The 14103-nt window shown below is 48.9% G+C and overlaps 1 protein-coding gene across 1 annotated transcript; it reads right to left on the reverse strand.

Annotated features, from left to right (window-relative positions):
* Window positions 1-7092: 7092 nt before the first annotated feature.
* LOC119348991 (O-methyltransferase ZRP4-like) lies at window positions 7093-9026 on the reverse strand. The gene is made up of 2 exons (XM_037617002.1): window positions 8111-9026; window positions 7093-7560 (listed from the first exon to the last, which is right to left on the reverse strand). The coding sequence occupies exons 1-2, from the start codon at window positions 8930-8932 to the stop codon at window positions 7261-7263; spliced, it is 1122 nt and encodes a 373-aa protein (XP_037472899.1). The 5' UTR covers window positions 8933-9026; the 3' UTR covers window positions 7093-7260.
* Between the last annotated feature and the right edge of the window lie 5077 nt (window positions 9027-14103).

Genomic DNA, 14103 nt, shown 5'->3' on the forward strand with positions numbered 1-14103 from the left:
GAGACTGAAAGTGCAACTATCCCTAGGTGGTTTTGGTAATTCATATCAACATATAGCTCATTGAGCTAATACTATTCCAAGACAAATATTTCAGGAAAGCTCAATGGATGGCATGACATGGATGATGAAAGTGGATCCGTCAAAATATTAAGGACAAAAGGATTGGCTCAAGCTCAAAAGCTCAAGACTCTACATTTTATATTTTAGTGATCCAAGATCACATTGTGTCTATAGGAAAAGCCAATACTATCAAGGAGGGATGAGGTGTTGCCTAATGAGCCTCTTGCTTCAAGGATCGAAGGCTCGGGGGGGACATCTACGATCACTAGTTGGTCGCCTGTGGTCCTGGTTAGCGCCGCCAATCCGTGCGCCAACGCATTCTTCATCCGACTCACATATTGGACTTTGCAACTTTTGAATCCCGACATTGCCCTCCTGATATCCATGATTACACCATAACAGGCAAGCCTGGGGGCCTGCTTCAAAGAAAGAGCGGCAGTGATGATTTGATTATCCGTCTCGACTATCACCTCACCATTATAATAGTTCCCCATTATTTGGAGCCCAACAAGAGCTGCTCTCGCCTCTGCTTCTTCGACGCTGCAGCAGATCGGCAGGCTTTTGCAGGCAGACAGGAACACCCATCCTCTGTGGTCCCTGGCGACCACCCCGACTGCGCTGTCTCCATTGGCCGCATTAAAAGCAACATCCGAATTAATTTTTGCCACACCCCAGACAGGTGCTGTCCATTTTTACTCCTGGGGCTTAGTGCCATGCTGTCCCCCCTCTCTCGCCGTCAGCTGTCTTGTCCGCCCGTCGCTGTCCCCAATCGCCAGCCGCAAATCCTCCTCGTATTTTTGCAGGAAGCTCACCGATCCCTAGATGGATTCCTTGCCATGATTGCGCATGCAATCCTCCCTGAGATGCCAGCAGCGCCATAATAGCAGGAGGAGATTAGCTCGAACCTCCTCGTTTTCTGTGTCGAGAACAACTTGTAGCCAATCATCCCCCGTATATCTAAGCTTGTTCTCAGCCGGTAAAGCCCATAATTTTCTCATTTCTGCTCGTAGTGCCCGACTCTTAGTGCAGGTAATTACTGCATGGTGTTCGTCCTCCTCGCCATTGCCACATATGCTGCATGTAGCATTTGTTTCCAAGGTTCTCCTCCATTTGTTCTTCTTGGTAGCTAGGGTACTGGTGGCCACTCTCCAAGCAAATATCCGTACCTTGCCAGGGACTTTTGCCTTCCAAATAAGATCCCAAATGCTCCTGTCATTTGGGTCGCTCGTAGAGCTCGAGGGGGATTGTGCTGCCAGGTCCTGGGTGGCAGCCGCGAGCCTGTACGCGCTCCTAACAGAGAAGACACCACTCTTTTCATAGTGCCATGCGATACAATCCTCCACCCGCGCTGCTGGAATACTTAGTTTGCATATCTCATCTATGTCAAAAGTATGAAAGATTTGCCTGATGAGGGTTTCATTCCAAGCATTACCATCCATCACCATTAGTTGGTTGACCCATCTAATCCGGGATCTTCTGATGAAAGCGGCTGACATGAGGCCCTCCTTCCTAGGGATCCATTGGTCTCTTTGTATTTGTATACTTCGTCCATCTCCCACTCGCCAGATTAGACCTTTTTTTAGCAGTTCCAAGCCGAATTCAATTGCTTTCCAAACTGGAGAAGCATCGCTTGCAAACACGGTATCCAACAGGCTCCCATTTGGGAAGTACTTGGATTTCAAGACTCTCACACAGAGGCTGTCAGGGTTATGTAGAAGCCTCCATGCTTGTTTTGCCAACAGGGCTTGGTTAAACAAGTGCATGTCTTTGAAACCGATTCCCCCTGCCCTCTTTGGCTTGGTCATACAGTCCCAAGACATCCAATGGACCTTCCTCTGCCCCTCAGCATCAACCCACCAGAAATCCCGAATCATCTTCTCGTACTTGTCACAAAAGCCTTTTGAGAGCATAAAAACACTCATGGTGAATGTGGGGAGGGCCTGCACAACGGACTTCACATGCACTTCCTTTGCTGCGTATGACATGAACTTCTCGGACCAATCACTGCACCGTTTGACAAATCTGTCCATAATCGGTTGGAACTGGTCCTCCTTCATCCTACCTTCGGGGGTTGGCAAGCCTAAATATTTGCTTTCAAAAGACGCTGAGATCACACCCAGAATTCCTTTTATAGCCTCTCTTCTTTCCGGCGAGCAAATCTCACTGAAGAGGAGGGAGCACTTGTTAGAGCTGAGGAGCTACCCAGTGCACTTTTGAAAGGTATCCAACACTCTCTTGATTGTTTCAGCTTGTTCTGGAACCGCTTTAAAGAATATCAGGCTGTCGTCGGTGAAGAGGAGGTTTGATATGCCTGGGTTGTTTCTGGCTATCTTAAGCGGGTTTAGGTTGTTCTCAGCCAGCTCCTTGTTTAGCAATAGCACTAATCCATCCGCCACAAAGAGGAAAAGGTAAGGGCTCAACGGATCCCCTTGCCGCAAGCCACGGGAGGGTATGAACGCCTCTAGAAGCTCTCCATTGCACTTGACTAAGTACCTCACAGATTTGACACATTGCATCACCCAATGAGTCCATGTGTTGCAGAAGCCAATCTTTTCAAGCATCCCTTCCAGGAAACCCCAATTTACCCTATCATAAGCCTTTGCCAGATCCAACTTGTAAGCACAGTAGTTGTCATTTTCCTTCTTACAGTGTTGTATCTTGTGGAAGCATTCAAAAGCAATGATAGCATTATCTGTAATCATTCTGCCCGGTATGAACGCACTCTGGGTCTCCGAGATAATTCCATCAAGGATAGGGCGCAGTCTATTAACTAGGCACTTCGAGATTACCTTATAAATGACATTGCACAGACTGATCGGTCTATAATCCTTGATAGACTGAGGGTCACTGCCTTTTGGGATGAGCACAATCACCGTATCATTTATTCCCTCCGGCATGTATCCATCAACAAAAAACCCCCGTACACTCCTGATCACGTCCTCCTTGATCTCTCCCCAATTTCTTTGAAAGAAACGGGTCGGGAAACCGTCCGGCCCTGGAGCTTTTAGGGGGCCTATTTGGAAAAGAGCATCACCAATTTCCTCATCTAAGAACGTCTTAATGAGCTCATTATTCATGTCCTCATTAACCCTTGCAGATACTAGCTCCAAAATGTTCAAGGGGTCGGTGTTTTCCTCACTAGCATAAAGATTTCTGAAAAAGCGTTCGTTACCGCATGTATACCGCTGGTGTCCTCGATCCAGTTGCCGTTTTCATCACGCAGTTTTGAGATAGTGTTTTTCTTTTTGCGCCATGTAGCTTTCCTCTGAAACCACTTTGTATTCCTGTCTCCCTTGCGTAGATAGGTTGCTCTCGATCTTTGTCTCCACATGATTTCCTCCCTGAGAAGCATTTCGTCAAGTTCCTTTGCTAGATTCGCAGCTTCCAACTCCAATGTGATCGAAGGCGTGGAACACCAGATCCTACTCAACTTCTTTCTGATTTCTGCTGACTTCCAAATGACCGAGCCAAAATCCCGTTCTGCCCATGAGGAGAGATCCTTTTGCATGCTTTGAAGTTTTGCTCCTATCATACGTAAGTTTTCCGTCGGACCGGAACTGCCCCAGGATGCGGCGATAGTAGACTGGAGGGAATCCACCCTCTCCCACATCTGTTCATACTTGAACATACTCCTTTTCTACTGTCCAATCGGTCTCCACTCTTTCCTGATGCCCATCCGTAACAAGATGGGGAGGTGATCCGACCGCGAGGAGCAAATGTTTTCCACGGAGGCCTTCATGAAGAGATCAGACCAAGTCGGGGAGGCCACGAACCTGTCAAGTCTTGCTCTCACGTTGCTGTTGCCTTGCTGTTTATTGTTGTAGGTCCATCCCGGCCCCCTAAAGCCTAAATCGAACAATTTACATTCCGACAAGGCCTCCCTGAAGTTTCTCATGTACCTCTCCAATCTCTTTGCGACTGAATAGTGCTCAGACTGCCACATTGTCTCATTGAAGTCCCCGGTCATGAGCCAAGGCAGGTTGCTAGTGTCTTTGATTCTACTCAATAGAGTCCACATGTGATGACGTTCATGAGCTTTTGGCTCCCCATAAACAAACGTGCCTCTCCACTGAGGGCTATGGGGGTTTAGCCGGATCAACACATCAATATACCTCGCCCCCACGGCAATCTTTTTTATTTCCACACTTTCATCATAGAAGAGTGCAATGCCAGCACCTTTTCCGGTGCCGGGTTGCGTGATACAATGATGGAGGCCCAGCCTCCACTTGAGGTTTGTAACGAACTTATTATTCTGCCGAGTTTCAGTGAGGAAGACGAGCTTGGGCTTGTGTGTGTGTACCAGACACACTAGTTCTTGAACTGTGCGAGGTTGCCTGAGGCCTCGACAGTTCCAGCTCATGATCGTCATGGCTCCTGGTGGGTGCCGCCGTTGGCACCCACCAGGTCGCCGGGAGCCCCTAGCCCGGCTGCTTCCTTGCTGTCCACGTTTCCCTCTTGCGCCACATCCGACCCATACACCTTCCTGCACTTGTCCAGACCTTCCTCTGCCTCGGCCTCAGCTGATATGTTCATAGCACACATGTCTCGATCACCCCTCTTGCCCAAGATTGAGCTCACCTGCGCAGCCTTCCTCTGGGTCCTGCTATCTTTGATGATCCTTCGGTTAAGCAGGCCATCAACCGTCCAAACTGCCTTCTGGTTTGTGAAACGAGGGACTGGGCCAAAACCAGGAGGAGCCTGCAGATCGGTCTCCTCTCCAGCACCACCTGCAGCTTCAGTCTTGCCGTTCCCGAGCACCTTATCATTGTTCTCTTCCAGCACCTGAACTATAGACTGCGCGAGTCCTATATCAAGATTGATCGTGGGGGCGATTTCACCTATCTTGCATTGAGCATCCTCCTCGGCTGCCTTTGACATCCCGGCCCGAACATGAGACACACCAACTTCCTTGGCATGGGGGTGCAAGTATGTAGCCCGCCGGGCTTCCAGGGGTCTGCCCGCGTTCTGGCTTCCAACTGTCTCCCTGGCCTGAGACAGCGTCGATGATCTTGAGGGGGCAATCTCATCAGAGACCTTGAGGGCACTCACTGCCGTGATAGCAGCTTGCACCTGTGGGTTCATCAGCACTTCTTTCGGTATCTTCCCGTTGCCCATCCCCACCTGGAATGAGCTCTTCTCTCTCTGAACCTCCTTCCCAAAACTAAGGAGACGCCGGGCGCTGTTCGCCATAGGAGCCACATAACCACCTTTGTAGTTGCTCTTCTTATATGGGGAGGCACGCATTGTTGCCGTGAACCTCATCTCTTGGAGGTCCACCGGTAACTTACAGTCGCGTTGGCCATTCCCAAGATAACCACAAAACCCACAAAAACGAGGCACTCTCTCATACTTGACCTCTAAGGAGAACACCTTATCACTAGGTTTATCCCTACACATAATCCTATCTCTTAGAGGTTCATCTACATCATGGTTGATACGGATCCTGATGAAATCTCCCCATATCTTACCCCTACTATCTGTATCTACCTCCAAGACCTCACCCAACTCAGCACCGATCTTCCAAGCAACTCCTTCATCAAGCATAATTGGGGGTATATCATGGACACGCACCCAGATGGGCATGTGGGAAACCTCCACTTCACTCAGGGGGGGCACCGTCCACTGTCACCATGAGGAAAGCATCCCCCTGATGAGTCCATGGGTCGTTGTTGAGGATGAAACGGCGGTCTCCTTCCCTCTCGAACTCGATGAGGAATCGGTTGTTCTTCAGGGGCTTGTAGTCCATGCCACCCCGAAGGCCCCACTTGCCCTTGAGCTCTCCAAAGAGCCCTTCGTTGCTATAGGGCAGGGGCGAGAAGAAGAGCCCCACAGCAACCCACCTGAACTTCATCGCCGCATGTTCCTTTGAAAGATCCAGCTCCACCACCCCCTCTCCGCATGGGTTGAAGCGGGTCGGGAACCTTGGTGCGACGATGTCACTGCCCGCTCCGAGCTTCTTCAAGGAAGCCTTGTCTCCCTGGCCCCGGGAGGTGTCCCCGCGGAGCATCGCCCCCGTCATCAACCTGCCACCAGCATGGCCGGATGCAGACTCAGCTTCCATGGGGGCTTTGTCCTTCCGGGGTTCCATGTTCGCCATCACAAGGGATTGCGCGTACGTAGGCTGAGCATGCACTGGCCGAGGGGATGTAGGTTGTGTGGTTTCTTTCAGATCGTCTTCTTCCTTTATACAGGCCTCTACCCAATCTGATTCCTGCAATACTGTTGCCTTCGCGGTTGATATCCTTCCTTTTGTTTGAAAACTTTCCTCTCCGCCTGGCAATGGTGGTACTCTGATCTTGTCCGGGGGATCTGCATCCTTTTTACATGGTGATCCCGGGGTCGCAACCCTAGACACTTTCCTCCCTAGACCAAGGTCGAGATCTCTTCTCATGGCATGCAGTCTCTCCCTGATTCTTTTCAAGCCTGCCCCATCAATAGCCTGATTTCTCCTCCCGATCCCAGATCGGTTAACGTCGATCTCTTTCTTTTCCATGGCGATCTGCTTTATCGCTTTCCTCGCTCGGAGCCATGCCTCCCGGAGCCCCAGTGGGTCAACACTCTTTCTTAGGTCTAACTCTCCATCTGCACATCCTCTCTCCCTTCTCTGGTCGCTGGAGCAGTCCGCCGGCGGGCCGCCCTCTTGGGGCGGCGGGCGTCGCCCCCCTGTCGCCTTGACAAGGGCTCCGTGATTTCCTCTCATTTCCTTTGTTCTAACAACTTCAAAATTGACAAATTTGACCTCAGGCCAAAAGTATTTCACAAACTAAACTGTTTTTAAAAATATTTCATATCGCCGACCTTTTTGTACAACGCCCAACAAGAAGGCGCTGCACTCTACTGTACAAATCCTTACAGCTAGGCGTTGCACAATGTAGTGTAACTCCTTACAGTTAGACGCTGCACAGGTATGGTGCCTGAGTGTTAGGCGCTGCACATTAGGGGCCAACTGGGTGAATTACTTTTAAAAACAGTTTAGTTTGTGAAATAGTTTCGCTCTTTTTTTTTACGGGTGAAAAATAAATAGTTTCGCTCTGAGGTCAAATTTGTGTCTTTTGCCATTTTAGGGATTTCATACATGATATTAACAGCTACATAAAACATAGAATCATACTTTTACCCGAAACTCGGGCCTAACCAGCCAGACCCTTCTTCCGTTTTTCATGAGCATGCATGTCTGCACAGGTACTCACAAAACAACTTTTACGGGTACACCTCGATGATTGACCTGAAACCTAGAACTGGTATTATCTTGTAGCCACTAAACCCAGCTTCCATGAAAATCTTTTCCCACTCTTGCTCATCTCGTTCAATCCCATCGACAATCATCATGTAGAGGTCGAAGATAGACTGCAGCTCCCGGTGCTTTAAGGGTGAGGGTCCGGCTCCGATCACTATATCGATGATTATTACCTTTCCTCCTTTCTCTCTTGGAGGGATAGATTTCTTGCAGTTCTTTAGTATCTTGACACAGTCCTCATGTCCCCAGTCATGTAGTACCCACTGTAAAAATGACATACATTAAGCAAAAGCTCGAAAACTAATACTTGTGGGTATATCGACCATTTACAAACTAGCTACATGGCTCGCTCGATGACTTATATATTATTCATTCCGTTCTAAAAATGGAGGCCATCTTCAAGATACATTTTTGGATATTTATTTATATGTAAGTATGCTGGTAATTTTCTAAAAATAACTTACATGGTTATGAATTATCTTTCATGAATGAAAAAGTCTAATGCTACTATGTTTATTTGAGAATTTAAGCTCAACGTTTCCAATCTACCGTAGTATTTCGATAGTCAGAGCTTACACATGCTGGAACTACGTGCGTGTCAGGTAAAGTGGAACGGAGTGAGTGCTGAGAAGGTAGAGCTTTCAGGGTCGTGTGTCATTTTCTCAGTGTCAAATTCAGGTGTGTATTTTTAGCTTCGAGCTAGATCCATCGAAGTCCTGTAGCTTTAGGCCCCACGCTGGTACGATAGACTACGACGGTTCGTTCGGCGTACGTACAACGTACTTTGAGCCTTGTGATAAAAAAAATACGTACCTTGAGGAACACAGTGTCTGCAGGCGGAACGCTCTCGAACATGTCGCCGACGACGTACTTCACGTTGGTGCCAGCCGGAGCCTTGGCGACGACGTGGTCGAGGTCCATCACGGTGCATTCCAGACTTGGGAACGCCTTGGAGATGGCCTGGGCCGCGGCGCCGAGGCCGCCCCCGACGTCCATCAGGGAGCCTATCCCCTGGAAGACCTCTCCGCACTCCCTGATGGCGATGTCCATGATGAAGCTGCTGTCCGAGACCATCCCGTCGTTGATGAGCGCGTCGAAGGTGGCGTCGCGGTCGGCCATCGTCCACAGGGCCTCGCCGTGCGCCTGCGTGAAGAGGCACGGGTCCGGCAGCGCGTGCCCGAACCACGCGCCGATCCCCAGGAATGAGGTGACGAAGTTGGGGCTGAGGAGCATGGTGATGATCGAGACCAGGTTCCGCGAGCCGATGAGGAGGCGGGACACCGGTGTGAGGGCGTACAAGGGCTCGGCGGCGACGGCGCCGTTGCAGGTGCCGTTGCTCACGGGGGCAGCCAGGTCGACGACGTCCTGCTGCTGGACTACGCTGAAGACGCCCGAGACGGTGAGCGTGCGCATGAGGCGGCGCAGGCAGGGGATCTTGGAGGGGTGCACCGTGACCCTGGCGGCTATCTGGGGGAGGGTGGCGGCGCCGCCGTGGTGGTGGATGGCGTCCGCTAGGCGGAGGTCGAGGGCGGACTTGAGAGCCATGGACTTGATGTAGGAGAATGTGGTCGTCCAGAGCTCGTGCTCGGCGTTGAGCAGAGCGTGGTCGTCGGTGCTCTTGACGGTGAGCGCCATGGTGCAGTGTGCTTGTGCAGTTGTGCTTCCCTACGTTTGGGGTTGGTGGATGAATCTACATGGAGAACCAAATCGTTGCTTCGTTATATAGAGATCGGCGTGCCGCTCTGGTGCACAAAAATACAAAATGAGCGGTGCGACATTTGTACAAACTGGCGCAGCATCTGAGGTTGGAAGATGCGTGCCCATGAGAGTGGGTACATGAGTACATTTCTCCTTTTAATAATTCTTTGTTGCCAAATGTGATACATATTTCTTTGTTGCAAAATGTGATACTTGCAAAATGCAAGAGAAGCTACCTGGAAGTTCCAACTAACAAACATTCTTCCAAAAGCAAGATTTGGTAGCGGTGTCAACTTATTTTGCAAATATTTACAGGAGATCGCTGCACACTTCAAGCAGATGCAGTTAATTTCATCCCAACTTTTGGGGACGAGATGATGCATTTTTATTCTGATAAAAGGTACTCCCTCTATAAACTAATATAAGAGCGTTTAGATCACTAAAGTAGTGGTCTAAACACTCTTATAATAGTTTACGGAGGGAGCAGTTTTTATTTATTCACGATGAAGTATCAAGGGATACAAACACAATTAGCACATACCTGATCACTTCGCGAACCAACCTGTGGTTGGATGGTTAGAGAGACTGTGGTATCCCTAGCCCATCAGGGTTCAAATTCTGATGCTCGCATTTATTCCTAGATTTATTTCAGGATTTCCGGCGATGCGCATTCAGTGGGAGGAGACGTTCCCGTCAACGACGAGGCGCCTACGGTGACTTCATAAATCTCAAGATGATATGTCGGCTCAGTCTTTCGGAGGTGCTCATAGGGATAGGGTGTGTGTGTGTGCGTTCATAGGGGTGAGTGTATGCGCGTGTATATGAGCGCTTGTGTCTGTACTGATATTCAAAAAAAACCCATACCTGATCACTTCATGATTAGGATGCACACATCTAACATCAACACAAACATAGAGAATCACATCGGCACAGAGCAAAGTCATACAAGACCGAATCTATGCCTACGCGGAGTAGAAAGAAAAAACTCTGAAGCGATCGATGAACCACAACAACGACCATCGGCACCAACCTTATCTTAACATCACGAGAATAACAAGAAATGTTATTCAGCAGCAACACCTCCAGAACGAGAACGACGCTCAAGCACCGCTATCGCGGGATCCAACCACCAAAGGTCAGATCCTAGGCCTCACATTGGAGATGGAGTCAAAGCAAATCGAAGCAATGTTTTCAAGAAGGCAACGACACAAAAACGCCACCATATCTAGGTATAAGCAACTAGGGTCAGGCCTAAGGCTTTCACTCCAAAGCTTGACACCGGTTACTCGAGAAGCACCATTAAATCAAAGTCATCATATGATGTTGCCACCACTTTGGCAATCCCAGCAGCTACATGCATAGCACAATCTTGACTTTAGATGCCATGGTGAAGATCATGCCCGCACAACTAGGTATTCGAGCCGCAATAAAAACAGGTCGCCACCGAAGGGTCCAAACAACGAAGGTGGTCGTTGCACATGTGACAAAGATTGACGAGGGAGGTATGTCACCTATACGACCAAAATCCAATTTCAGGATGCTCCGACAATCCTGCGCCATCCTCAGGCTCCACCGTTCTTCCCTGTGGTGGCATAATCAGTCAATAAAACATACTCATCGATGCTGCCAGATCTAAATGTCCAATACCCTCCATCCCATTGGGACTCCATGTGCCTGAGCGGAGAACCTCCTCGTTGATATGTTGAAGCCGCTCGCGTACCTGCAAATGCGATCGCGGCCACCGACGCCATGTCTCGAGAGAGCCCCGCCCCAGTCGAGAACACCATCACCACCATTGCACAGACGTACCTGCTGCCTCAACTCATTGCCCATAGATCGCATTTTGTCGCCGAAGGCTACCGGAGTAGAGACCACCCCATTGCCGCCATCATCAACCAGTTTCGAGGCTCTACTGGTCTCTAGCGGTAGGAAGGGGAAGGGAGGAGGCGATGACTGTGGGAGGAAGGAGACGGAGGTTGTCTTTTCGGTACGAGGCGATGCATGAATCCTGATAGGCTTAACACATGCACCGTATATATGGTAGTACCCATGCTTTACCTCATATTTAGACCAATATTACCATTTTTGCGTTTTGCTAACGAGTGGATGGCGCAGTGGACAATCATGGGGTTGATTCCACTGTAATTTTTCAAGAGTATCCCTCAACTGCACCGTTGGTTACAACTGTATCATATGTGTCAACTACATGCTTGAATGGCGTGTTTAGTAGTTAAGAATGTAGTAAGTGTTTACTCCAGCATTTTTGCTATTTATCTATTGCCTAAACAATTTTGATCAGTCGACCATGGCGAAGCTCCGCAGAGAGGCGTGGGGACACCTACGAGGCCGAGCCAGGATCGTCACGGAGCGGGTGACGGCGCGACAACATCGATGAAGCAGAGTCAGAGGTTGACGGATTAGGATGCGTGGAAGCTGCGGGGAGATCACCCGCGATGAAACCTGTCGGGGTTGGCTGGGACAACGAAAACAAGATGGATGAACAATGTGGATCGTTTTGAGGTGAGAAATGGTATCAATACAAGCCAACTTACTATTTCCAGGCAGTACCACCCACCTCTCATGCTCCTCTAGCTTCCTCAAGATGGATATGAAGGAGTAGTTTTATTCTTCTCAACACTTTTTTACGGGAAAGATAGCTAGGTTAGTGTTCTCTAACAACTCGAGATAAACACGCTCCTTTCTTAATATGGATTTGGTACACTGTCCGACAAGTTAAAAGTAATTAGATACACCCATATGCATGCCGCCCTTTCTACTAGTAGAAGTTCGCTAGCTACTCCGAATTAAAGCAAATAGACTAAAAACCTCACTATACTCGTGCTGAGTTAAATATATGTTCTAGCGCATCTGTCACTTGATTTCTCCCTGCTACTGGATCCACTTCTCTACATTCATTGGTTGCCAACTTGCTGTATACAGATGATCAGCTAACTGGTCGGCCGGTCGGACTGTCTATTGGCTGCTTACGTAGAGACCTTTCTCACCACTCATTCGTCACAGTATACGAGTAGCCACAGAGCGCCTGCGCAAGTAGCAGCCGCGGGGAATCAATCAATGCCAGATCAATGGAGATGCAGTGGATCTTATCTGGTCCCTGCACATAGAGCTTCAAGTTGCGCGACTGATCGTCGTCGATTTATGTTGGATCCCCACACATTTACCCCGCTGGGGACTCGTTTGGCTGTCATACTCATTTCGATCGATGGCAAAGTGTATTTCAAGCAAGTGCTTTTCACGTGGAGATATTTTTATTCCACCACATATGTACGTCTGTTCCAACCCAAATTTTCGCCTCTTCGCTGCAAGATATGGTGGCGGTGCAATCACCTTCTCTGGGATCTATCCATATTTTCAGAGCATCTACAATTAGACTTGACAAATTCACACTCCTAAATGTTACATGTGCGGACGTGACCAGAGACAACGCCGGACGGCCCCTCATATTGGTTGGCGGGCAACCGCACACCTCAAATTCATGCATGTCCATCATGCACATAAATATCATATGTAAATAGCTATTGTTTATATCGAATGTTTTTATTGTGGGTCCACAAATACTTCACAAGACACTAAGTAGTTGCGTGTACACTTGATGATCTCGAGGATTCTGATGCATCTAAAGAAAATTAATAAGCTGATCTGCATCTTGTTGTTTCAGGATGTGGACTTGTCCTCCAGGCTTGTCAAAATGATGGGTTCGGGCCGCACCCTCTCCCACATCCTCGACAATGACATTATGCAAAATGATACAACATATCACCAACTGTCACAAAGTCTCTGATTCCCACATCATTGCAGCTCCATGAACAATTCTCCAACAAGCCTGGAGCACTCCGAATGCCCTATCCATATCTTCCCTAGCTGCTTCTTGCATTGTTGCAAAGTGACTTTGTTTCTTGCCGTGGGGATCAGATATGGTCTACACAAACGTCGCCAACCGAGGATAGATGCCCTCGGCAAGGTAGTACCTCATGTTGTAGTCGCCGCCGTTAACAGTGAAGTTGCACGGTGGCGCTTTCCAACTGCCAAGTCTCATGAACACTGGAGATCGCTGAAAATGTCGTTGTGAGAACTAGACATTCCAAAAAAGCATGTGAAATACACAAGTCATGTGATGCCACTGATTCTATTATGACGGTGGTCTCTTAGGTGTGACCTTGCTACACCCATGCAAACCTTTGGGGTAGTTCTTCAATTGACAATGCATGCAATCAATTGAACCGAGCATACCTGGAAAATCTCTTGCCTCTCCAATAGCCATCAACTTTTCTATATCCCGCACATTTGGTTCTCTAATATACTCTAGCTACTCCAAACACCTCCACCGCGGCGCGGGTAAACTTCACAATTGTCTTTAGGTATGTGCTCTTCACCATCCATACCATCTCACCAACGACATCGGCGGCGGTATCAAGTGCAAGCATCCTCATAGCAGTCGTCATTTTTTCCTCAGCAGAGAATGACAGTTGTCTGCCACAATCCTTAGTGAGCTTCAAGTAGAGATCGTGTGCCTCCACTCCCCCACCACATGCAATAACAAGGGGTGCGCATACGAAAGCATCGACGAAACCATTCATTAGGGAACGTTGGTATGGGCTCAAAGTAATCCTTGTCAAGCAGCCGTGGTCGGAGACCCGATCCCGGTTCAGAACTCTTTTCCCTTTGATCGAAGCCTTGAAGCTTAGAATGTGCTCCCTCCCGGTCCATTTCCTATTCGATGCTCATGATCATCATAATAAGCGCATTTTCGTAAGAATCTGACGAGTCGATGAAGTCCTTTTGAATTAATTCATCAACCTCCATGGCTTAACCATCCGAATCCTTTGTATTGTCTACAAAAAAATCATAAAAAAACCGGTCGGACTATGTATCGAACACATAGAGGGCACGATGCAGTCCGAGAGGAGCCAGACATACCTACATGACATCGTCCAGGCCAATGAGAGTGTCAGTGGAGTGAGAGTGGAGGGGAGATGTGTTGTGCCGGCGTTGGTGGCGCTGAGGGCTCGGTATCGCAGTGGAGCTAGGGGAGGCCCGACACGGATTAGGAAGAAGAGGGGAGAGGAAAATGGCTGGTCCGATAGGTC

This window comes from Triticum dicoccoides, chromosome 1B, assembly GCF_002162155.2.
Source record: "Triticum dicoccoides isolate Atlit2015 ecotype Zavitan chromosome 1B, WEW_v2.0, whole genome shotgun sequence".
Lineage (NCBI taxonomy): Eukaryota > Viridiplantae > Streptophyta > Magnoliopsida > Poales > Poaceae > Triticum > Triticum dicoccoides.